General features: G+C 45.7%; 2 protein-coding genes across 5 annotated transcripts in view; one reads left to right on the top strand and one right to left on the bottom strand.

The window, feature by feature from the left end:
- Positions 1-25,893, bottom strand: part of PCBP3 (poly(rC) binding protein 3) — a 264,553-nt gene that overhangs the window by 70,747 nt on the left and 167,913 nt on the right. For 3 of the 4 annotated variants that reach the window (XM_032398764.1, XM_032398767.1, XM_032398766.1), the window contains one exon: positions 841-973. In XM_032398764.1, coding sequence (XP_032254655.1) covers positions 841-850 — 10 coding nt within the window. In that variant the 5' untranslated portion in view covers positions 851-973. Of the gene's footprint in view, positions 1-840; positions 1,212-25,893 lie in introns of those variants that run through there. The other variant, XM_032398765.1, reaches the window with a different exon arrangement.
- LOC116628445 (keratin-associated protein 5-5-like) lies at positions 13,745-14,779 on the top strand. The gene is made up of 2 exons (XM_032398777.1): positions 13,745-13,774; positions 14,192-14,779. The coding sequence occupies exons 1-2, from the start codon at positions 13,745-13,747 to the stop codon at positions 14,777-14,779; spliced, it is 618 nt and encodes a 205-aa protein (XP_032254668.1).

Below are 25,893 nucleotides of genomic sequence, written 5' to 3'. Positions count from 1 at the left end.
ACACTCTGCACACGTGCACACCCCACACACTCTGCACACGTGCACACCCCCCACACTGCACACGTGCAACCCCCACACTCTGCACATGTGCACACCCCACACACTCTGCACACGTGCACACCCCCCACACTCTGCACACGTGCAACCCCCACACTCTGCACATGTGCACACCCCACACACTCTGCACACGTGCACACACCCCCTCACACACTGCACACGTGCACACCCCCACACACTCTGCACATGTGCTCCTATATGCACGCACACACACGCTGGCCACGCATGATCCTGGACCCATGCACACACATGCTCCTACATCTGTACGTGTACGGTCCTTCCCAGCACACCCACACACACGACGCTGCACCGTTGCACACACGGGAGGACTGTCGGGAGGGCCAGGCTAGCAGGCTGGCGCTCATTTACGGAGGGCCCAACAAACAAGGTGACAACAGACCCAGCTCTTCAGAGTCCTCACCCAGCATTCTTTAGAAAATGGTGGGAGGAGGGCCAGGAGGGGTAAAAGCAGGGAATATTTAGGGAAAACAGTTCTAAGGGTTCCCATCCTCCTCAAACATTCAAGGGAAAAAGCCATGGATAAACATTCTGTCTCAGCTTAGACCTGCTTCTTCAAACTCCACCTCAACTCTAGAGCCAGCCCGGAAAGCTACTCCTACATGATCATGCCCGGCGTCCATGTCCTGGCACTGCGCCCCAGTGATACCACATCACGGACAGAAGAGGGTCAAACACATATTGCCTCATTGTTCTCAGGCTGACTTTGTTACCTACGTTCCTGGTAAACAGACAAGCAAACAAAAGGTATTTACAGTCACTCACCTTCCCCCATAAGCAGGCTCTTAAGAGTCAGAGCAGATCCATAGACAGCAAGTGTTCAGACTTATTGTGACTTAGAGCATCATAGCTGGAAGTGGTGACTGACAGGGCTGACTTTGTCCCACGGCTCACCTACCTAAAACAGAACACAGGGTATGTGAGTGTGCACGTTCATGACCTTGTCCATTAGGACTGAGCTCCCGCAGAACTGTTTCTTGCATTCGACAGAGAAGTAGACATGTCTTAAGCATTCATGTATGAGGCACGTGCGGGATATGGAGATGAAATGCCAGGGAGAACTTGTCCTGGGAATACTGCCCAATATTCCCCAAATGAGGCAGCTCTAAACATGAGAAGGCTTCCATTTCATAAATGAGAAGTCCAAAAGAAGTTTTTTCGTGAAACTATATCAACTTTTGAGAATGTAAATGAACAGTCAACCTGCTACTGACAATATTTAGTCCCATTCTCTCCCTCTCCCTCCCCCCTCCACTAATTTAAGAGTAACAGTCATGAAGTTACATATTAACTCCAATGCACTGCTGGTTTGCCACTCCGGCAGGAAAGCAACCGCGCCATCCATCATACCCCGCCCCGTGTCTTGGCGTACACTCTCATCCGGGCAGACCTGCTTTCCATGCTGCCTGGTGTTTTTCCAGAGAGTGTCAGTTTTGCCTGGATCTAAGTTTCCTGATGTTTTACTTCTTGAATTCACATTGGTTGCACAAACTGGAAATTTAATCCCTGGTCACAAGTACCTGTTTTCATACATTATCCTTTTTACTGTGTTATAATTCTACTCTGTAAGTGTGTATTTATGATCTCCCCGTGAATTATGGTTACAGACACCTTAAAAGGCTCATCTACGACAGCATCCAACACTTGGAATTGTGAGGTCATGGCACCAAAACTAATTAGAAACCTATGTCCAATGTCGTTGCTTTTCTCCAAGTCACTCAGGTAACCATTTTAGTCAATAAACCACAGCACTGACTGGCTTTGTTCCAAGCTAAAATGTCTTGTCCGTGTAATACATTGCGATTCAAAGTGAAACTAATTGGAAAACACCAAATTCAAGGAAATTCCAGGAAAGGTACTGTTGAGTAAGACCCTCCATCTTTCATATGGGTAAACAGTGCCTCGGTTGGGATGATAGTCACACACGAGTGCAGGAAAAGGATGAACGTGTTACTGACTGGAGGACCAGAGAGGCCAAAGCTGTTGAGCTGGGTCTTAAGGTCAGTCAGTGGGAATTCATCAGAAAGCACTGGAAGTATTTTAAAGAGGGATGCCATGACAATTCAATGGGGGAAAGAATAGTCTTTGCAACATATGGTGCTGGGAAAACTGGACATCCACATGCAAAGTGAACCTTACAACACATACAAACATTAAGTCAAAATGGACCAAAGACCTAGACTTAGGAGCTAAGACTACAAACGCTTATAGAAAACATTGGGAAAAATCATTATGACATTGGATTTGGCAATGAGGATTTCATGGATACAACACCAAAAAGCACAGGCAACAACAGCAAAACACAGAAAGTAGACTTCATCAAAATTAAGAACTTCTGTGCATCAAAGGGCACTAACAAGAGAGAGACAATACAACCAGCAGAATAGGAGAAAATACTTGCAAATCATGTACCTGAGAAGGGATTAATATCCAGACCACATAGAGAACTCCTGCAACTCAATAATAAAAAAAAAATTTTAATGTGCAAAAGATTTGAATACGTATTTCTCCAAAGAAGATGGGCAAATGGCTAAAGCACATGAAAAAGATGCTCAACATCATTAGTCATTAGAACAATGCAAATGAAAACCACAATGAGATACCACTTTGCACCCACTTAGGATGGCAATAATAGTAATAATAGTAGCAACCGTGATATTGAAAATAATGAGGAGGAGGGGAAGAAGGAGACAGGAGAAGAAAAACAGAAAATTACAAGTGTCAGCCAGGATGTGGAGAAACTGGAACCCTCGTACACTGCTGGTGGAAATACAAAATTGCATAGCCACCCTGTTAAACAGTCTCGCAGTTTGTCAAAAAGTTAAACATAGGGTTACCATATGACCTAGCAATTCCACTCCTAAGGGTCTACACATGAGAAATGAAGACATATGTTCACACAAAAACTTGCACATGAATGTTCATGGCAGCAATATTCATAGCAGCCAACGAGTGGAAAAACCCAAATGCCTATCACTTAATGAAGGGATAGACAAAATGTGGTCTAGCCACACAATGGAATATGATTTAGCCACATGAAAAAGGAATGAGCCTTCAAAATGCAACATGGATGAACCTGGGAAACACTGATGCTGAGTGAGAGAAGCCAGACACAGAAAGCCACACACTGTGTGATCCCATGTAGATGAGATGCCGGAGAGGTGAATCCACAGAGACAGGAAGTAGACTCATGGCCCCCAGGGCTGAGGAAAGGTGAACGGTTTTAGTGATGTGACTAGTGATGTGCATGGGGCTTCCTTTGGGCCGATGAAATGTCCTAGTCTGTAGTGAGACAGTGCTGACGGCTGCACACCTTTGTGAATATACTAGAAACTGCTAAAATGTATGCTTTAAAAGTGTGGAGTTTATGTTATGTGAATTATACTCAACTTAAAAAAAAACAAAGGCAGGGGACCTGGGTGGCTTAGTCGGTGAAGCGTCTGCCTTCAGCTCAGGTCCTGATCCCGGGGTCCTGGGATCGAGCCCTGCGTTGGGCTCCCTGCTCGGCAGAGAGCCTGCTTCCCTTTTCCCTCTCCCTCTGCCCCCCCTGCCCCCTGGCTTGTGTGCTCTCTCTAGCTCTCTCAAATAAATAAATAAATAAATAAATAAATAAATAAATAAGATCTTTAAAAGAAAACAAAGGTAATCAATACTTAAAAGTTAAAAAAAAAGGTAATGAAAGAAACCTCCCATGAAACATGCAGAACTAACATGTGCTTACCTCCACTCTCACAGAAGGTGCACTTAAATCACACAAAATAAAAAGGCACAAACTCACAAGTACTAAAAGGTCAGGAGAAGATGGAACAACCAACATGAGTTGTCAGCACAATACTAGACTCTGAAAAGTGGATGAAAACGTGGTAAATAATTTGGCAAAGCCCGGAAAGCTGAAACCCAAGCCTATAAGGGGAGAGGCCAACAGGAAACCAGCCAATTCTTGCACATCTTCCAGAACGGCTGCAAAGGGAAGAGCCGGAGGCAGGTGAGTAAAGAGGGGGGTAGTAATTAGAATTTTCTGTAAGGCATTTGGCCCCAGAAATCCTCTGGCTCTTTTCTTCCCTGGATAACAGGAGGTTTCGCCTCTGCAGAGGGTGACTCATTCAGGATACAGACTCAATGACAAGTGGTTCTGCAGACAGTGAAATGCCAAAATTAAAACGGGAGTGTAACACGGGAGAAAACAAATGGAACAATGAGAACTCCTGCCCCCTCTCCCAAGAGGCTCTCAGAATTCTAGCAGGCAGGATTATTATCTCAGTAAGTTCCATAAAATAGAACAGTAGAGACAGCGGTCTTTGATAACAATGCAATAAAACCAGAAATTAATGAACTTTAACCAAAGGACATTCTCTTTGCAATTCATGTCATTTTAGAAACATCTAAAGGGAACTACTTTACTTAACACATACAGCCCTGACATGTCACTGAACTGGCAGGAAACAAAATGAGACCAGAAATCTTTAAAGTGGTGTGACAAACAGACCCATTCATGCAATGACCCACTTCTTCCAACATCACCAGCATGTTTCGGGAGCCGGGGACACCAAGCATTCTGTGGAGTTAGACATGAGTTATGAGGAGAATCCCAGAGAGGAAATAACGCCGCTGTTCTCTTTTCAAACACGGTTGGTGTTAGGAAGGGAGGGAGACGGAGATGAAGTTAGGGACATGAGTCCTTTCCTCACCTCCACGGCCTTCCCTCGCTGTACGACCCACTTAGCAACAACAGAAGCAATGGTTTCAACGTCTTGCTGAACAGGCCGCCACAACAAATCAGCTTCAAAGGATGAGTCCCCAGGGACGCCACTGCCCCTTCTGGCACAGTCGAGACAAAAGAAGCCCATTCAGCTGCAAACTACACACGTGCACACACACTCTCACACACGTGTGCATGGGGCATAAGCAGCGCACACTGTTATCTGAGCTCAGTAAAGGGCTGGGGCTTCACCAGAAGGTTTGAAACGTCAGACAACTACGAGGCCAAGAGCTATCCCACCTGCTGTTTGCTGGGCTTCCTCCACGCTCTCCTCTTGCCAGGAGCGTGAGTATAGAAGAGGGTGAGGAGAGAGGAGGTGGGGGTGGGTGTGGAGGACAGACCAGGAACCAGCTCAGGAGGGTGTCTAGGCCTCTGCAAGAATGGGGGCAGGTGAGTCTGTGGAAGACAGAGCTGTGTGGGGGCTTTGAGACAAAAAGACACAAGTCAGACAAAAATGATAAATCCTGATATTTTAATACAAGCAATCTGGCTCTGGGGTGGAAAACAGACTGAAGGTGAAGAGGTACAGGAGAAAAGCCCAGAGAAAATTTAGGAGGCTAAGCCAGCCCAGAGATAACGTAACTGTCCATGGGCAGTGAGGAAGAACACAGATGCTATGAGGGCCCATCACCAGGGATTCAGTCTGAGGAGGGAACCCAGGCCGGGTCAACACACTTTCCATCTGGGCGGAGATGCCAACATACCTCTCAGAACAGCCCATACAAGTGCAGCGAAATTGCAGTAAAGATGCAGAACACGTGAGGGACACCACAGACATGGCACTGTGTGTCGTGAAACTCTGCACCTGACACTTGGAGGTGCACGCCCCCCTAAAGCTCTCAGAGAACAGAACAAAAATTGGCAATGTTCTAACTCACAGTGCAAGTTTCAACAAATTTTGAAGACATGAAATCAACAGACTGTGCTCTCCACCCACTAGGCAATTAAATTAGACATCATTAGCAAAAGGATAACTTTATAATCCCCCTGAACATAACATTTTTAAAAAGCTTCTGGGGGTGTCTGGATGGCACAGTTGGTTAAGTGTTCGACTCTTGATTTAGGCTCAGATTGTGATCTCAGGGTCGTGAGATGGAGCCCCGCATGGGGCTCTGTGCTGGGTGTGGACCTGCTTAAGACTCTCTCTCCCTCTCCCTCTGCCCCGCTCCACCCTGCTAGTGTGCTCACTCTCTCTCTCTCAATAATAATAATAATAATAATAATAATAATAATAATAATAATAACAACAAAAGCTTCTAAATAAGAAATGGATGGAATGACATAATGAAATTAGAAAATAACTAGACCAATAAACTTGCGACCCACCAAACTTTGTGGCAAGTGGCTACAGTAGAATTTACAGAATTAAAAGCCTGTATTAAGAATAAAGGGAGGCCAAAAATTAGTGAGTAAAAAAATCCAACTTAAGGATTTAGAAAATATCCACAGAAAATAAAGAGAAGGTAATAATAAAGAACAGATCAGAAGAAAAGACATGAGCCAATTGAGAAAATGAACAAATATAAAATTTAGTTCTTTAACAAAGGTCTAGAAATACACAACCCTCTGATGACACTGATAGAGGAAAATAATCAAGAAGGCACGACGGTGTTAGTGGCTGTAAGGAAGACCAGAGCCTCTGGTTGTGGACACGATCAAGCAGACACAGTTCTCCCGTTCTTCCTGCTAAGCACAACGAACTGGACATTAAACATGAAACAAACAAGGGAAAACTTGGGGAAGCAGAGAGAGGCCGACTGGCTACGGTGCTCAGGATTTGAAGAATGACATAAGAATGAGCTCACCACTTTGTTTTGTTTCATCTCATTTCCCTCCTATATATTCCAGATTGGTCACTGGAGAAACCTGCAACCTAAAAATGCTGCAGGACACAGAAAAACAAGTCTCAAGAAAAGTCTGCTCTCTCTCTAGGCCAAGGACTGGGAACAGGAAGCCTAGGCAGCCAGACGGCTTCTGACAGTGTCTGCCCTCCTGCAGGCGGCGCCCACAGGAAACACACACACACCCCTACCTGCCCCACGCGGAGCCTAGCCTCCTACGCCCACCTGGCAGTACCAAGGCACCCCCCACCCCCTACCCAGGTGTCAGGGAGACTGAGAGCGGGGCCTGGACCTCCACCCCAGTCTGATATGAACAAGGTGCTCCCACATGGGGTTGGCAGAGGCCTGCTAAGATAGGAGATTTATAGCAGACACAGAATAGCAGAACACTATAACCAAAATTTCCAGGATACAAACGAAAATCACTTATCGTGCCAAAACCTAAGAAAATCTCAACATGAACAAGAAAAGAAAATCAACAAAAGCTGAACACTGAGATGACAGGTATGGGTGAGCCCCTGACAAGGATCTTAAAGCAGCCATCGTAAGAACGCTTTAGTGAGTATTTAGGAACATGCTTAAGGCACATCTCTAAAAACTCACAAAGAAACAGAAGCTATGAAGAACAACAAACTACCAGAAATCAGTCAAAATGAAATCATCAATCTCAATATCCCTATAACCATTAAAGAAATTGAATTTATAATAAAAAGCTATAGAAAAAGAAATCTCCAGGCCCAGATGATTTCACCAGAGAATTTTAATATTCAAAGAAGATGAACACCAACCTTAGACAATCTTTTAGAGAAAACAGACGGAGAATTCTTCCCAACTCATTTTGTGAGGCCACTATCACCCTGATACCAAAACCACAGCAATTTGCCTTATGAACATAGACACAAATAAACTAAAACAATTTTTAATTGGCAAATAAATCCAGCAATGTATAGAAGATTTACACACCACGACCAAGTAGGGTTTATCCAGGTATGCAAAGCTGGCTCCATATTGAAAAATCAATCAGTATAGTCCACCATATCTGTAAACTAAAGCATAAAAATCATATGATCATATAAATTGATGCATAAAAAGCATTTAATAAAATTCAACACTTATTCGTGATAAAAAATACCAGTGAATTAAGGACACAGGAAAGTTACCACAACTTGATAAACAGCATCTACAAAACCTGTAACTAACATCATACTAGTGGTGACAGGCTGAATGCTTTATCCCACAGCTGGGAACGAGGCAAAGCTGTCCACGGTCACCATTCTTAGGACACCGGGAGTTTCAGCACTGTCACAGGCAAGAAAAATAAACCAGAGACATACAGACTGGAAAAGAAGAAATAAAACTATCTCTATTTGCAGATGATAATTTTCTACCTAGAAAATCCCAAGGAACCTATAAAACAAAACTCCTAGCCCTGATAAGTGAGTTCAGAAAGGCAGAATATAAGAGTAATACACAAAAATTAACTGCATTTCTAGATACTAACAGTGAACACACATAAACCAAGATTTAAAACACAGTATCATTTAAAATCATTCAAAATAAAATGAAATACTTATACACTTAACATATATAGGATCTGTATGCTGAAAACTGTAAAATGCTGATAAAATAAATTTTAAAAACCTAAATAAATGGAGACATATCATATCCATGGATTGGAAGACTTAACATATAAAAATATCAGTTCTCTCCAAAGTGATCTAAAGGCTCAATGCCATTTCTATAAAAATCCCAGCAATGTAGGGGCACCTGGGTGGCTCAGTCCATTAAGCAACTGACTCTTGATATCAGCTCAGGTCTGGATCTCAGGGTCATGAGTTCAAGCCCTGCTTTGGGCTCCATGCTGGGCATGGAGCCTACTTAAAAAATTAAAATTAAAAAAAAATTCCCAGTAACATTTTTTTTGTAGACATAAATAAGCTTATTCTAAAATCTATATGGAAAGGTGCAGACCCTAGAGTAGCTTTAAAAATCTTGGAAAAAAAAAAAAGAATAAAGCAAAAAGAATCATACAATGCGATAACAAGTCTTACTTTGTAACTACAGTTTTCAAGATAGTATGGACCAATAGAATAGAATAGAATAGAGAACTTAGAAATAAACCCACCCAAATATGCCCAATTGATTTTTGACAAGGTGGAAAAAAAATTCAATGGAGAAAAAGTAGTCTTTTCAACAAATAGTTTTGGGACAATAGGTTAGGCAACAAAATGAACCTTGATCTAGGTCTCACACCTTACACACACATTAAAACTCAAAATGGATCACAGACTTAGATATGAAACAAGAAACTAAAACTTTTAGAAAAAAAGCACAGGAGAAAAGTCTTCAGAATCTAGGGTAAACAAGAGTTCTTAGACTTAACACAGAAGGCATAATCTGTGAAAGGAAAAATCAATAGATTGGACTTAATGAAAATTAAAAACTTTTGCTATGCAAAATCCCCTGTTAAGAGAATGAAAAGGGGCGCCTGGGTGGCTCACTTGTTAAGCATCTGACTTTGGCTCAGGTCATGATCCCAGGATCCTGGGATCGAGCCTGCGTCAGGCTCCCTGCTCAGCAGGAAGTCTGCTTCTCTCTCTCCCACTCCCCCTGCTTGTGTTCCCTCTCTCGCTGTGTCTCTCTCTGTCAAATAAATAAATAAAATCTTTAAAAAAAAAAGAATGAAAAGACAAGCTATAAACTGGGAAAAAATATTTGCAAACCACATATCCAACAAAAGACTAGCATATAGAATATATAAAGCATACTCAAAACTGAACAATAAAATTTTTTCAAAAATCAATTAGAAAACGGCAATACTGGGGCACCTGGGTGGCTCAGTCAGTTAAGTGTCTGACTCTTGATTTCAGCTCAGGTCATAATCTCAGGGTCCTGGGATCCAGGCTTGCGTTGGTCTCTGCACTCAATGGGGAGTCTACCTGATGATTCTCGCTCCTTCTCCTTCTGCCCTCCCCCCTCCCCCCCTAAAATAAATCTTTATGGAACACCTGCATGGCTCAGTCGGTTAAGCATCTGACTTCAGCTCAGGTCATGATCCCAAGGTCCTGGGATCCAGCCCTGCATAGGGCTCCTTCCTCGGCAGGGAGCCTGCTTCTCCCTCTGCCTGCCGTTACCCCTGCTTATGCTCTCTCTCTCTCTCTCTTTCTCTCTGACAAATAAATAAATAAAAGCTTTAAAAAACATAAATAAATCTTTAAAAAAAGAAAGAAAACGGCAATATAGGCCTACGTCAAGAAGCATAAAAAGTCTCAAATAAAAAACCTAACCTTGCACCTAAAAGAGTTAGAAAAAGAACAACAAATAAAACAAAACCAGCAGAAGGAAGGAAATAATTAAGATTAGAGCAGAAGTAAATGGTATAGAAACTAAAAATACAGTAAAACAGATCAATGAAACCAAGAGCTGGTTCTTTGAAAAAAATCAATAAAAGTGATAAACCTCTAGCCAGATATACCAAGAAAAAAAGAGAATAGGTTCAAATAAATAAAATCACAAATGAGAGCAGAGAAATAACAACCAACACCACAGAAATAGGAGAATACTATGAAAGACTATATGCCAACAAATTAACAACCTAAAAGAAATGGATAAATTCCTAGAAACATACCAACTACCAAAACTGTAACAGGAAGAAAGAGAAAATTTGAACAGATCAATAACCAGCAAAGAAATTGAATCAATAATCAAAAATCTCCCAACAAACAGAAGTCCAGGACCAGATGGCTACACAGGCGAACTCTACCAAACATTTAAGGAGGTAATACCTATTCTTCTCAAACTGTTCCAAAAAACAGAAAAGGAAGGAAAACTTCCAAACTCATTCTATGAGGCCAGCATTACCCTGATTCCAAAACCAGACAAAGACTCCACTAAAAAAGAAAACCATAGGCCAATATTCCTGATGAATATGGATGAAAAATTCTCAACAAGAAGTAGCAAATAGAATCCAACAGTTCACTTAAAAAGTCATTCATTGCAATCAAGTGGGATTTTTAAAAAGATATTCTTTATTTATTTGAGAGAGAGAGAGAGCATGAGCATGAGTGGGGGGGAGGGGTAAAGGGACAAGCAGACTCCCCGCTGAGCAGGGAGCCTGAGGTGGGGCTCAATCCCAGGACCTTGAGATCATAACCTGAGCTGAAGGCAGATGCTTCACCGACTGAGCCACCCAGGCGCCCCTCAAGTGGGATTTATTCCTGTGTTGCAAGGGTGGTTCCATATTCACAAATCAACCAGTGTGATAAGATCAACATCATCAGTATGATAACATCAACAAGAGAAAGGATAAGGACCATATGGTCACTTCAATAGACACAGAAAAAGCATTTGACAAAGTACAACATCTATTCATGATAAAAGCCCTCAACAAAGTAGGGATAGAAGGAACATACCTCAACATAAGAAAGGCCATATATGAAAACCCTACAGTGAACACCATACTCAATGGGGAAAAACTGAGAGCTTTCCCCCTAAGGTCAGGAAGATGACAGGGATGTCCACTCTCACCACTGTTGTTCAACATAGTACTGGAAGTCCTAGCCTCCATAATCAGACAACAAAAAGAAATAAAAGGCATCCAGATCAGTAAGGAAGAAGTAAAAAATTTTCACTATTTCCAGATGACATGATACTCTATATGGAAAACCTGAATGACGCCACCAAAAAACTGCTAGAACTGATAAACGAGTTCAGTAAAATTGCAGGATACAAAATCAACATACAGAAATCTACTGCATTTCTATATATCACTAATGAAGCAGCAAAAAGAGAAATTAAGAAAATAATCCCATTTACAATTGCATCAAAAATAATAAGATACCTAGGAATAACCCTAACCAAAGAGGTGAAAGACCTGTACCCTGAAAACTATAAAATGCTGAGGAAAGAAATTGAAGAGGCCACAGAGAAATGGAAAGACATTCCATGTTCATGGATTGGAAGAACAAATAACATTAAAATGTCTATACTATCCAAAGCAATCTCCACATTTAATGCAATCCCTGTCAAAATACCAACAGCATTTTTCACAGAACTAGAACAATCCTAAAATTTGTATGGAAACACAAAAGACCCTAAATAACCAAAGTAATCTTGAAAAAGAAAAGCAAGAGGCATCACAATTCTGGATTTCAAGTTACATTACAAAGCTGTAATAATCAAAACAGTATGGTACTGGCACAAAAATAGACACACAGATCAACAGAACAGAATAGAAAACCCAGAAATGAACCCACAATTAATCTTCAACCAAGCAGGAAAGAATATTCAATGGGAAAAGGACAGTCTTTTCCACAAATGGTGTTGAGAAAACTGGACAGCAGCATGCAGAAGAATGAAACTGGACCACTTTCTTACACCATACACAAAAAAATAAATTCAAAATGGATTAAAGACCTAAATGTGAAACTTGAAACCATAAAAATCCCAGAAGAGAACATAGACAGTAACTTCTCTGATATCAGCCGTAACAACATTTTTCTAGATGTCTCCTGAGACAAGGGAAATAAAAGCAAAAATAAACTATTAGGACCATATCAAAATAAAAAGCTTCTGCACAGTGCAGGAAACAATCAACAAAACTAAAAGGCAACCTACAGAATGGGAGAAGATATTTGCAAATGACATATTCAGTAAAAGGTTAGTATCCAAAATATATAAAGAACTGATACAACTCAACCCCCAAAAAACAAATAATTTAATTAAAACATGCACAGAAGACATGAACATTTTTCTAAAGAAGACATCCAGATGGCCAACAGACACATGAAAAGATGCTCAACATCACTCATCATCAGGGAAATCCAAATCAAAACCACCATGAGATATCACCTCACACCAGGCAGAATGGCTAAAATCAACAAGACAAGAAACAACAGATGTTGGCGAGGATACAGAGAAAGGAGAACCCTCTTATATTGTTGGTAGGAATGCAAACTGGTGCAGCCACTATGGAAAACAGTATGGAGGGTCCTCAAAAAGTTAAAAATAGAGCTACCCCATGATCCAGCAATTGCACTATGAGGTATTTACCCAAATGATATAAGAATTCTGATTCGAAGAGGACATGCATCCCGATGTTTATAGCAGCAATGTCCACAATAGCCAAGATATGGAAACAGCCCAAATGTCTATCGACTGATGAATGGATAAAGAAGATGTGGTATATACACAGTGGGATATTACTGGTATAAAAAAGAATGAAATCTTGCCATTTGCAATGACATGGATGGAGCTGGAGAGTATTATGCTAAGTGAAATAAGTTAGTCTGAGAACGATAAACACCATATGATCTCACTCATATTTGTAATTTAAGGAGCAAAATAAAAAAGCAAAGGGGAAAAAATAGAGAGACAAAGCAAGAAATAGACTCTTAACTATAGAGAACAAACTAATGGTCACCAGAGGGGAGGTGGGTGGGAGGATGGGGGAAATAGGTGATGGGGTTTAAATAAATCAATTAGAAAATGAGAAAAAAGGGGCACCTGGGTGGCTCAGTCGGTTAAGCATCTGCCTTCAGCTCAGGTCATTGTCTCAGGGTCCTGGGATCGAGCCCTGCAGCAGGGAGCCTGCTTTTCCCTCTGCCTGCCGCTCCCCCTGCTTGTGCTCTCTCTCTCTGACAAATAAATAAAATACTAAAAAAAAAAAAAAGAAAATGAGACAAAGTCATGAACAGACATTTCCCCAAAGAAAACATATGGATGGAAAATAAGCACATGAAAATATTGTTCAACATGATTAGCTATTAGGGATATGCAAATTAAGACCACAATGGGGTATCACTACATACCTATTAGAACAGCTTTGAAAAATAGTGATAATACCAAATATTGGTGAGGACACGTAGAAATCAGATCTCCCATACATTTTTGTAGAAATGTAAAATGGTACAGCCACTCTGGAAAAATCATTTATTATAAAATGAAACATGTCCTTACTATAGAACCTAGCAATTGTACTTTTGAGCATTTATGCCAGAGAAATAAAAACATGCCAACATGAAAACCTGTGCTTGACCTTACACTGCAGCTTTATTTACACTAGGCAAAAATGGGAAACAACCCCAGTGTCCCTCAGTGGGTGAGTGGTTCGACTGTGGTCATCCAACGCCACGGAACGCAACACAGCAGGAAAAGGAACAGACTACTGACAAGCACGGCAACTGGGACGGATGTGCAGGGCCTTACGTGGAGTGATAAAAGCCAAGGTGAAAAGGCTGCAAACTGTATGACTCCATTTCTATAACATTTTTGAAATGACATAATTACAAAGACTGGTTTCCAGGAGAGAGATGGGAGTGGGTGGAGGGTGAGTATTTAAGGGCATCACAAGGTAGCTCCTTACAGGTGATGAAGGGGGCAGTTCTGTATCTTAGATTGTGGGGGTGGTTATGCAAATCTGTGCGGGGGATAAAACTGCACAGACTCAAACTGCTACTGCTACTGCTACTGTTACTATGGTTACTACCACTACTGCTAATGCTACTACGATTACCAGTCCTGCTGCTACAACCTCTACTACCACTGCTGTGACTGCTGCTCCTACTGCTGCCTCTGCTCCTACTGCTACTGCTGTTACTCCTGCTGTTACTGCTGTTACTCCAACTGCTACTGCTGTTGCTCCTGCTGTTACTCCTGCTGTTACTGCTGTTATTCCTGCTGTTACTCCTACTGCTGTTACTCCAACTGCTACTGCTGTTACTCCTGCTGTTACTCCTGCTGCTACTGCTGCTACTCCTGCTGTTACTCCTGCTGTTATTCCAACTGCTACTGCTGTTATGCCTGCTGTTACTCCTGCTGCTACTGCTGTTACTCCTGCTGTTATTCCTGCTGCTACTCCTGCTGTTACTCCTGCTGTTACTCCTGCTGCTACTGCTGTTACTCCTGCTGCTACTGCTGTTTCTCCTGCTGTTACTCCTGTCACTCCTGCTGTTACTCCTGCTGCTACTGCGGTTACTCCTGCTGCTACTCCTGCTGCTACTGCTGTTTCTCCTGCTGTTACTCCTGTCACTCCTGCTGTTACTCCTGCTGCTACTGCTGCCACTCCTGCTGTTACTCCCACCACTATCACTGCTGCTATTACTAACTCCGCTACCGTTACTGCTGTGATTATGCCCACTACCACCATTTCCACTACTCTTGCTACCATTACGAGCAGTTCCACTATTACCACTGCTGCTACTACTTCTGTTATTGCTGCTACTCTTAACTACCACTGCTACTATTAGTACTACTGTTACTACTGACACTATTACTGCTACCACCACTGCTACTGCTCGTCTTGCTACTACTACCACACACACTACTGAGTACAGGTAAAAATTGGTAAAATTGGAATAAAGTTTGAAGTCTGATTAGCAGTACTGCACCGTATTATTTTCTGGGTTTTCATATTGTACTGAAGTTACATAAGATGTTGCCACTGGAAGGAGCTAGGCAAATGTTAGAGGAGACTCTGTACTATTCTTGCTACTTCCTATGAATCTGCAATTATTTGAGAATGAAAGTTAAAAATAATGTTACAGCAAAGTCGAAAGAAAGCACAGAGAAATTCTGAAACAAAAAGCTACAAAAGCGGGTTTCAAACTCAGTGAACACGATTAACAACAGAACTGTGCAGAACTGAAGAGATTTTATGAGCCGAAAGCTAAGCCACAGGAGACGGTCCAACACGTACCAGAAGCAGATGGGAAACGCGAGAGATGAGAGACACGCACGACGCGCAGGCCGCTGGCCTACATTCACTCGGCTCCAAGGAGAAGGGAGGGGTGGGGCAGAGGCCCCATCTGCAGGGACAGAGCTGGTGAAAGACATCGAGGCCACCGACTCAGGCACCCCACCCACTGCAAGCAAGACTGATGGAGGGACTCACACTCGATGCATCATAACAGAATCTCAAGACAACAAAGACAAAGAGATCTTAAAAGCAAACAAAGAAATAAATGGGATTATTTTCGAAGGAGCAGTAGTTAGACGGAAGGCTTCCTTCTCAACAGTAACCCCGGTTGCTGGAGCGGAACGGAACTGGGGCTGCAGGGTGCCAGAAGTCACCGTGCACTTGGAGCTCTGCTGCATGTGGCTGTCCTTCCCGGATGAAGGCAAATGAAGGCATCTCCAGACAATCAGAACATTGGACCCACTCTACAGTAGCTTGTAAAGGGCGTTGTTCAGGCAGAAGGAAAACAGCCACAGAAAGAATACTGGACTTGTAGGAAGAAACATAGAATAAAAAATGTAAAAAAATGAATAAAAGGAAATGAATATCAACCATACAGGACAATAATGATTACTTGTTATTGACTTAAATAATTATTAAATCTCCTGGGACTTAAATATATATAAAAATTCATTATGGTGGTCATGGAACAGGGTAGCTTTTCCTTTCCTTTTAATTTTCAAAATTCCTTAAAAATCCCCAGATACAGTGACAAGATTAACAAAGAAAACCCCCCTGAGACCTCTTCAGTAGAGTCAGATGTCGAGGAATCCATCAAACCCCCAGAATAGGGGTAGGTGTGGCCAAAACACAGCAGCAGCGTCCGAGTGCATCACCGAATGCACAGCGTTTGTAGGAAATAATAAGTGGGGAACAGTCCTTTGGGCCACAAAACTCGGAAATCCCCCACAAATAGGGACTCACACTACGTGGGAATCTAGGTGAATATTCTGACAGCAAATGGAGAAAGTCCAGGAAGTATGTGCTGAACCCAAGTCCCCAAGGAAAGTGAAAACAAAGGGAGAAAGAAAGGAGGAAGGGAGGGAAGGCAGGAAGGAAGGAAGAGAGGAAGGGGCAAGGAACCATTTAGGAGCTTGTAGGGACATTTAAACCATGCTGAAGGGCTCTAAGCCCTCAGGAATCTCAAATATATACAACAATATTCACTTTTGGAGAGAGAACCATCTGGAGGAAAAAACAAACCCAACAAAAAACAAGTGAAGCTACTGGAACACGGGAGGTTTCAGAGAAGGATGATGGCGGGGGCGGGGGGCCGCCTCCGAGCGTCCCGGCTGAGCAAAGCACCAGGACGATGGCTGAGGGTGTGGGGCACAGCCGTGGGAGGGGGGCATGGGAGGGGAGTGAGCGCTAAGCACTGTCCCTCTCCAGACGACAGTGGGTCTCAGCCAACCACAAAATAAGTGGAGAAACTTTGTCACAAGGTACGGTGACAAGCATCAGATATATTTCACTCTAGAACCAGGACTAAATAACGCAGTTAATGGTGATAGAATAACGTACAAATGCTAAATGTGCTGGAGATAAAGAATTGATAAAACTAATCAAGTGGGAGAAGAGGGAGGAGTGTAAACAAGGGGAGCCTTCCAGCCACCAAGAGGGAGTAACCAGGCGGCACGTGAAACAGACGATGGGGGTGGGAGGGGTCAGAAGAGGCTTCCAGCCACCTGTGAGACTCCCCATGGGAGCACATCACCAAAACCAAATAAAAGAAAAAAAGAGAAGAGGGGTTTTTGTGAATTATACAGACAGATAATAGTATAAAGCCAAAAAATATATAAACTTCCCAAGAATCAAGGGAGCAAGTCCTCCTAAAGCAGGAGTGGTGCTCACCAACAGGAAGGCCTGTGCAGAGGCCATTTAAAACCTATTTCAGGGCAACAATAAAGGAGAAATCCCTTGGTCCCCAAGACTAGGAAAGTTATTCTGGCTCATTCCCAATTCCTATTCAGGAACCTCTTCCCTAATGGTCCAGAAAACCCCTTATTTAAAAACAAGAGGTACAGAATTATGATCGAATCCCATAAAAATATATTACCAAAAAGAAGTGAAAATAAAATAAATAACATTGTAAGAGATAATATAAAAATACACCAGAAAACTATGAACCCAAAGAAAATTATAGCCTAATTAATATATCACATTGAACTAAAATTTGAGAAAATAATGAACATTTTAGAAGAACATAATTTAAAATAGAATTAGAACATCTCAAAGTGACATGGCAAGAAAAGAGGAAGATATAGAAAGGTGGCTAGAAAAGCTCAGGAATAAACTAGAATGTTTTTCAGAAGTGAGAAGTAGAAGAAACACAGGAGCAAAGATATAGCACAGAGGGCCCAGGAAAGAGCGTAGAGAACAGAAATAAGAAAAGAAAATAATGAGACAGATGCGCAGGAAGAAGATTCAAAAGAACATGACAGACGCCACGCACGGGCAAGAGAGGGCCGACGCTCACGCACGCCTAAGTGCAACCCGCCGCACCCTCACGTGCACACGTGTACCTTCCAAAGATACCTCCTGAAATAAACCAGAGCCTGCGATCCTGAAAATTCAAGCCTGACAAGTTAACAGCAAGACACACTTTAGGAAAACGATTAAATGTTAGAGATGAAGTCTTCGGGGTGTTCAAAACAAAAGGTCCCATGCGCTTATGAAGAAAAGAACATCAGAGTGAGGTCAGACTTCTCAACAGCAATGCAAAAGCAAAGCAACATTTTTAAGACACTAAAGTGAAAAAAAATGTAAACTAAGGATTTTATGCAGCTAAATTACACTTGCACTGTAAAGGCTACAGATCAAAAGACATGAAGGTGCAGGAACACAGGGAATATGTGGCGAGCCTACCTCGAAGAACCTAACAGAGAGTGGGTCTCAGCCAACCACAAAATAAGTGGAGAAACTTTGTCACAAGGTACGGTGACAAGCATCAGATATATTTCACTCTAGAACCAGGACTAAATAATGCAGTTAATGGTGACAGAATAACGTACAAATGTTAAATGTGCTGGAGATAAAGAATTGATAAAACTAATCAAGTGGGAGAAGAGGGAGGAGTGTAAACAAGGGGAGCCTTCCAGCCACCAAGAGGGAGTAACCAGGCGGCACGTGAAACAGACGATGGGGGTGGGAGGGGTCAGAAGAGGCTTCCAGCCACCTGTGAGACTCCCCATGGGAGCACATCACCAAAACCAAATAAAAGAAAAAAAGAGAAGAGGGGTTTTTGTGAATTATACAGACAGATAATAGTATAAAGCCAAAAAATATATAAACTTCCCAAGAATCAAAAGAAATATGAACAAAAAGGAAATGTTTACTAGGTTAAGGAATTCATTTATACATATATGTATATATTTATATTTTCAAAAAAATAGTGGAAAGATAAAAAAAAATAAAAGCTACTTACTTGGGAAGGGAGGGAACTGGATGGAAAGAGGGGTGGACATGAGACTTTTCTGAATAGACTGCAATAAATTTTTACTTTAGAATCATATAAATGTTTACATAATCAAAAACAAGAATTTTTTTAAATCCCTGAAAGCTAAAAAAAAAAACAAACAAACCTAAGTATAGACGAAGTTGGTGATAGAACCACACAGAAGAATTGTGGCAAGTGACCTTAAAATGCAGGAATCTGGCTGGATATTCCCAGGGGTAGACAGAAATGCAAGGAAATATACTAACCTTGATTAGTCACTTGTTGGCACCAATAATATTCCAAACCCATTTATATGTACATTTAGGGTAAAGCACATAAGTAATAATGCTAACAAGACAAAAGAGAAACAAGTCCAAAATTTAAAAATTTTAAGTTTAAACCCTATAATCTCGCATTTGATTTAGAACTATTTCTGTGAATGCACAATTTCCCCTTCTTTTCCCCTTCTTAACTCTCCCCACTAAAACTATGAAAAAGTGATGACACTCAATTGCAATAAGCACCCTTAATGCCTAGACTATGGTGTCTAAATATTATTTCCCAACTGGGGCAAAACAGGGCCCCTAAAAGAATTGGTTGATTCCAGGAAGTCTGGGAAAGCAGGCATCAAAGCCGAGATGGGAACATGTTACAGGACAGAGTCGAGGAAACCATTAAAGACTAGTGTGGTTACATCCACACAGAAGCCAGCAAAATACAGAACAATCTGAGTAAAGAGAATAATAGTTGCAAGTGAACAAATTTACTGTATATATAAAACCCATAAATTAATAATAATGCTTTAAAAAGAAAGAAATAGCAGGGAGAGAAACAAAACTCATTGAATAATGAAAAAAATACTTAAATACCAAGAAATAAATACTTATCCTGCCTTTCTGGTAGGAACCGTATTTCACGGAACCAAATAGCCCTAGTGAATGAGGAAGTTATTCCATACGGAATAATCCCAACGAATACATGTGGAAAGGGTTCCACAACTGTCAGGTGACTGTTCTGCAGCCCTGAGTGGAATGACAGATCTAGGTGCGGCTATCACTGGACACTGAAAACCCTGGGTGGACGGGGGGTGGTAAGCCCGAGAGAGCCGGGATCAGACAGACAGCCGGCAAGCCCACAGCCCTGGCGCCAACCTCAGGGGACCACGCACAGCACCACCTACCACGTTTGCTTGTCTGAAAAACACGACTCAGGTGGAATAAAGCCAGGTTCTAGGAAACAGGGAGGACGGAGGAGTATGCTGAAAGACCCTGCAAGGAAGCAACTAGCCGAACCCAGGACATGGGCAGCCCGCAAACCACCCAACCGTCAGCAGCGAGAAGGTTGGGGGAACGTGCTCACATGGACAGGGTCACAGCACAGCACCAAAGGCCGGCCCGCAGCGCTGCTTCCTGGCATTTCGACTCGACGTCATAGGGGAGCCCAGATCCAGGGGCAGGGAACACTGACCCCAACGGGAGGGAAGTGAGAGTCACGGCACAGCAGAAGCAGGGGTGCTGGGGCCCCGGCCGCACCGCAGGGACAATGCCCAGTGGGGTGGGAGGGCGGGCAGAGCAGGAAGACGCCCGGCAAACAGACAGGACTGTGAAGGTCGTCCTCGGCTGGGAACAGACTGGTGCAGGGTGGTGACACGTGCGCAGCTACACTTTCAAGGTCATTCTGGTTCCTGGGAGGCTGTGACTGGTCCCGTGACCGTGGCAGTCAGGATGGAGGCCGACTCAGAGCGGGTGGTGTTGGATCAGATGACAAGGAGGGAGGAGGTAATCAAGAGCGACTCTGCAGCTCCATCTGATGGGATCTCCCACAGAGAGAGGATTGCCACCCGCCAGCCTGCCAGCTGGAAGAAGTCAGCTCCTGGGGCAGTGGTGGCCATGGCCGGGCAGGCAGCAGCCCCTGCAGGATGGAGGAGGAGGCTGCTCCAGGTGGCCTGGCAACACTGCCCCGCCCTGCCCTCCCTCGCTCCTCTCAGGAGCTCCTTCCGGCGTTCTGGAAGATCAGACAGCTCTTTGTCTAGTGAGGTCACTGTGCCTGTGGCCGAGGCTCCCTCTGGCACCCTGCTGTCCCCTCCTGTTGGATCAAAGTGCAAGGCCATCAGCTGGCTGGGGCCTGTCCTCCCAGGGCTGCCCGGGGCACCGGCTCTCTATGCGCTGTCCCCAGCTGAGTGGCCAGCCTCAGGCCTACGGCTCTAGGATGGAGTCCCACACGGAGCCCCGGGCCCAAGTCCGTCTTCTCTGGCCTTGTCGGCAGCTGCGCTGGCCCTGCCTCTGCTCTGATGCCATTTAGCCTGGCCAGAGCTGGCCCAGGGGGACGCTGCTGCCCTAGCCAGTCCGGTCCGCCGAGCTGGGGTTCAGGCCACGTCCTGCCAGAGGGACTGTGGTCGCAGCCCCCGGTCTTTGTTGCTCATGCGTCTGTCACTCACAAAGCCTCGCACAGTGCAGTGTGGCCACACCAAGGGCCACCACCTCCACAAGGTGCCCAGTGCCCTGTCTCTTTGGCCTTGAGCCTGGTGATGGTGTCCCTGCCTCTGGTTTTTCAGATGCACATGGAATGAAAAGAGCTGCTCCACGGTTCTCCTGGTCAGCAAGGGCCTGGCACCATGACGCAGAGGACACACCCAGGACACACCAGGACCCCTGGCCCAGAATAAGAAGCCCACGGCTTCCCTCGGTCTCAGGGCCCATGGGTTCAGGCTTCCTCAATCAGAGCCTCTGTGGCGGGACCAGGGGCGAGGGGACTGTGATGGTCACCAACCATGAGGGCCAAGGACATGGGTCCACCTCCGGGCAGAGGGTGCTGACGGTCCTCACTCCCTCTGCTCATCCGACCACGTCCTGGCTCAGCTGGGCCTTCCCTGCATGTGGGCTTTTCCTCTGGTGACCAGACAACATCTGTCTGACATGTGCTCACTGGTCCACATGGTCTGACTTTGTTTCCAACATTTAAAAACCAGATTTCATATTCAAATCTCGTTTTATGACTTTAAACGGGGGAAGCAGAAGACGCAGGGGCACTGCATTTACAGGCCCAGGAAGCTACAAGTGCTCGCATCCCACTGAGGCGGTTTTCTGCTCACGGACAGTGGCCAGACCCCTCCTAGATCACTGAGCCACACTGCACAGCCCTCTGTCCCTACCTGTTATGTCCACGCTGATGGCCACACACGCCAGGCTGTGGTTGTGAATCCTTGTGAATCCTGGAGAGACTCTGCTCCTGTAAAGAGCAGCTCTGGCCCGGGGGCCCACCTCCCTCTCCCCCGGCTTGTCTAGCAACTCAGGGCATGGCCAAACCTGACAGTGGGCTTGAATAGCTGCCAGAGAACAAAGTGAAAAGTGAAAAACAAACAAAAGTACCAAGCTTGGCATTTACCACAAATAGTAGTTTTACTAGATTTTCTGAAGTTTTAAGGCTGGAGCATCAGACGGCCTGGAAAGTGACCCTCCAGGAGGCACTTCCTTCTCTGTAGAAATGTCCCTCATCGGGCTGATCATCTAGGGTTCTTCCAGCCTTCGAGTCCATATACTAAGTACTTCACAAGGGAAGTGCACAAGGTTATGAACAGTGAAGGTGACAACTCTTAGTCACATGTGATGTTAGCCTCAGAATGGCAGCTCCAGGCAGGGGGCACGGTGGACACGCCGAGGGCCTCACGAGCCCCTGGCCTCTGTCCGTGGGATGGGACGGCCACTCTGACCAACGCACGCAAGGCCTGGGAGAGACCTGTCAGAGCCCTGCCCTCCTGCAGGGTCCCTCCCTGAGCATGGCAGCCCACGTGCTCAACGTGCCCGCCCCACGGTGCACCGAGCTGGCTGTTTTTGTTAAACTCAGTCTGGCCCACTAGATTCTCATCCTGTCCCCAGAGCACTCGATGGCACCAAGGAAGCCACAGAGAGCTGGACGTCCACGGCTCACCTTGGACTGTGACACGTGCCAGGCGTGTGGGCAGGGTCTCTGTAAGGCTGAGGCAGGTAATTCCCCAGAACCTTTGTTTCCAGCTTGTATAAGAAGGTGTCGTTCAGGGTGAAAAACTGACTCTCTTTAGGAAATTCTGCTTTGACTTCCACGTTACCAAGAAGCAGACTTTCAGTGGCTGACCCACCATCTGTCTCCATAGAAAATCCTCTTATTTGCCTTAAATTAATTTTGTAAGGTGGAGAAACCAGGCAAGATAAATTTACTAAACAGTTCTGTCGAACTTTGTGAAATGAAACATGACAGCAGAACATTTCCAGCCTTCCCTTCTCTAAACACATCTAAATGCAAACCCTTTCCTCTCCTGCAGAGAGGAGCACGTGGCACCCAGAGAGCTCGTCAGCCTCACGGCGACGGGCCATACAACGTTCAACAAAAGCCAAGAGGACCAGAGGGCTGTCTGCGCTCCAGAAAGGCAGAGCTGGGGCCTTTCCTACGGCTCTTCCAGCAGCGACGTTAATGTCCGTGGGTCGCTTTGCAGGGATGAGAGAGAAGCAGGGATCACACTCCAGTGCGCCAGGACCGTGAGACACGCTCCAAGATCCTGAGGGATGGGCCCAAACATGAGGGGTGCCATGCTCAGGGAGGGACCCTGCAGGAGGGCGGAGCTCTGACAGTGGGTGGGAGGAGGGGACCCTGGGCTCAGGTTCTGGATGGCAGCAGGGAGGGGCTGCGTCGGAGCGGGAGAAGGCAGGGAGGCCACACATGAAGGGCAGAAGGCATGGAACCACTGATTTATGTACAACAGTGACAGGAGCAGGGGGTGATCATGCTCCTTTGATTCCCTTCCCTTTCGGAAAAGGCTAGTTATGACATACTTGCAGCATCTTAATGTTAGCTTCTAAAGTTATTATTATGCCATACTCCCAAATCGTTAATTATCTTGTTTTATTAAAAATATGATTTACATAACTGTCAAGAGGCAGGTATTTAATTACACAAGCAGGGGAGGGAGCACAATGGGCACAGTGGAGACGCTCCTGCCCTGTCCTGTCCTCCGGGCACTGTCCCGACTGAGAGGCTCGAGCCCCAGGACTGCACCCACTTCCTCGCAAACGCTTCCCCTGCCTGTGCTGTTCCCAGCAGCACCGCCTGGGGGATTCCTGCTCCAGCCTTCCTGTCCTCTCCACCCCATGCTCTGAGCGACCTCGGTGCTGCAAGCGACCTTGAAACATAGTGAGGAGGCGGCTTGGTGCTGCTGCAGAGCCCTTGGTAAAGCTGTGTGTTCCAGAACCTTCAGGAAGAGGGGGTACCCCGACTCCTCATGAACGAGGGGCTCTGCTGGGACACCCTGATGAGCTGGCATTGCTCTGGGCATGGCTGGTGGGCCCAGGCCTGCAGGGTCCCCACGGCCCACATTTACACAGACGCTAGGAGGCTGTGGGTAGCATGGACAGGCTGTCTGTCCCCAGCTAAGAGCCGATCTGAGCTCCGAGGGAGATGTGGATCACAGCTGGGTTCACGTGCATGTGCATGCCTGGAAAGAGCCTGGGGATACGGAAGTCCCAGAGCTCGGGATGGCGCCTGGAGGCTGGAGCCCCCCACTTCCCCTGTGCCTCTCAGAGCACAGGGGACACAGTATTGCCAGGCAGACAGCACAGACGAGGACCGAGAGACACAGGAGGCTGGGAAGCTCCCATGAGCCACACCTGAGGCCACAGCTGGGGAGCCGTGACTGAACCCCACGACCACCTTGCTCGTTGCCCGCCCTCCTAACCAGTGCTTCCTACACCACGGACCTGTCTCCTCCTCTGCTGGAGCTCATGCCCAACACACGGCTTCCCGCCCACGTCCCAAGACACGGCTCAGCCACCACCTCCCCACCTCCAGACGGCTCTTCTCTGGGTCCCCAGCAGCCTTGCAGGCCACCACCACCACCGCAGTCAGCATGCAGAGCCCGCTTCTCTGCTCACTCACCCCTACCTCTAAATGTCCCCACTGCCTAAAGTAACTCCAAGCCCGGAGTAAAGGCATCATGCACATGTTTTGGATGAGTGAGAATACAAGGAGATGAGGAATCACGGTATGAGCCCTGGTGCACCCTGACAGCAGGGTGAGGCCCACATAGCGCCCCTGGCAGGCCACTCACAGGCAGCCATGTGGCTGAGGAGGAACAAACCTCTGGACCCTCTCATCAGGGCCCACCTGACACTCCCTGGGACTCCCAGGGCACCCTGACTTGTGCCACCACTCTTTTGGGCAGGGGGCAGAAGCTGTAGAAGGGGATGGGCCATTTCTTCCGACACCCAGAGGGAAGGCCAGAGTCAGCAGCCTCTCCAGAGTAAGGCACGAAATGCCCTGCCCCGTCCCAGTGCCGGCAACAGACACATGCAGATGGCCCTCCAGCCGACAGCCCGAGGGACTGCTCAGAGGAGGTGGGCAGGCCCCAAACGCAGTTCAGGGGCAGGGGAGAAAGGATGGAGGATGGGGGACGAGCAGCTAGAGAATGACGGAAGGATTTCCTCCACGCTAAACTGACATCGGGCCTTCTGGTGAGAAGGCGTGTGTGTGTTCAACAAAGCCTCCGTCCCCCAGCCCGGGTGCAGAGTATTTCCTATCCCACTGTGTCATGCTTGGCCATGCGCTTGCTCTCCCCAACCAAAGGTGAGCAAAGGTGGCACGTGTCACTTCTCTGTTCCAGTGACAAACATCCTAATCATGTCCAGCAGGATGACCCAAGACTGACAGGTGACCCCAGCACAGCCCAGGCCACGTTGACCGTTATGGAAGCCTCTGGGGCCGGGAGGCCACCAGAGTAGTGGGCCGGGAGTGACGTCAGAGGCTGGGACAAGAGAGCCCACAGCAACGGGCACAATTACTGCGTGCTGGAGCAGGGGCAGAGGGTTTCTGGAAGAGTGGAGGGCAGCCAGGAGCACTCCTCATTCCCAGAGGCTGTATTTGAGAAGTACCCGAAAGAGAGGAAAGAAACCCGGGGACGGTGAGGGGTGGGGCTGGTGTGAGCACAAATGGGAGGGACAGAAGGAAGCTGACAGGATGGGCCTGGGAGGGCGGGAGGTGCAGCCGCGGTCCCCACAGCCAGGTGGGAGCGGTCCTCAGTGCT

The sequence above is a fragment of the Phoca vitulina genome, unplaced genomic scaffold (assembly GCF_004348235.1).
Source record: "Phoca vitulina isolate PV1807 unplaced genomic scaffold, GSC_HSeal_1.0 scaffold120, whole genome shotgun sequence".
Lineage (NCBI taxonomy): Eukaryota > Metazoa > Chordata > Mammalia > Carnivora > Phocidae > Phoca > Phoca vitulina.
The sequence above is the reverse complement of the archived record's forward strand: the minus strand, read 5'-3'. Positions and strand labels throughout refer to the sequence as shown.

Excerpts from the sequence above, each read along its gene's own strand:
- LOC116628445 (XM_032398777.1), top strand. The coding sequence starts at position 13,745 with ATGGGAAACAACCCCAGTGTCCCTCAGTGG. Across the intron at positions 13,775-14,191 it reads ACCCCAGTGTCCCTCAGTGG|TCCTGCTGCTACAACCTCTA; the intron begins GTGAGTGGTTCG and ends TACGATTACCAG.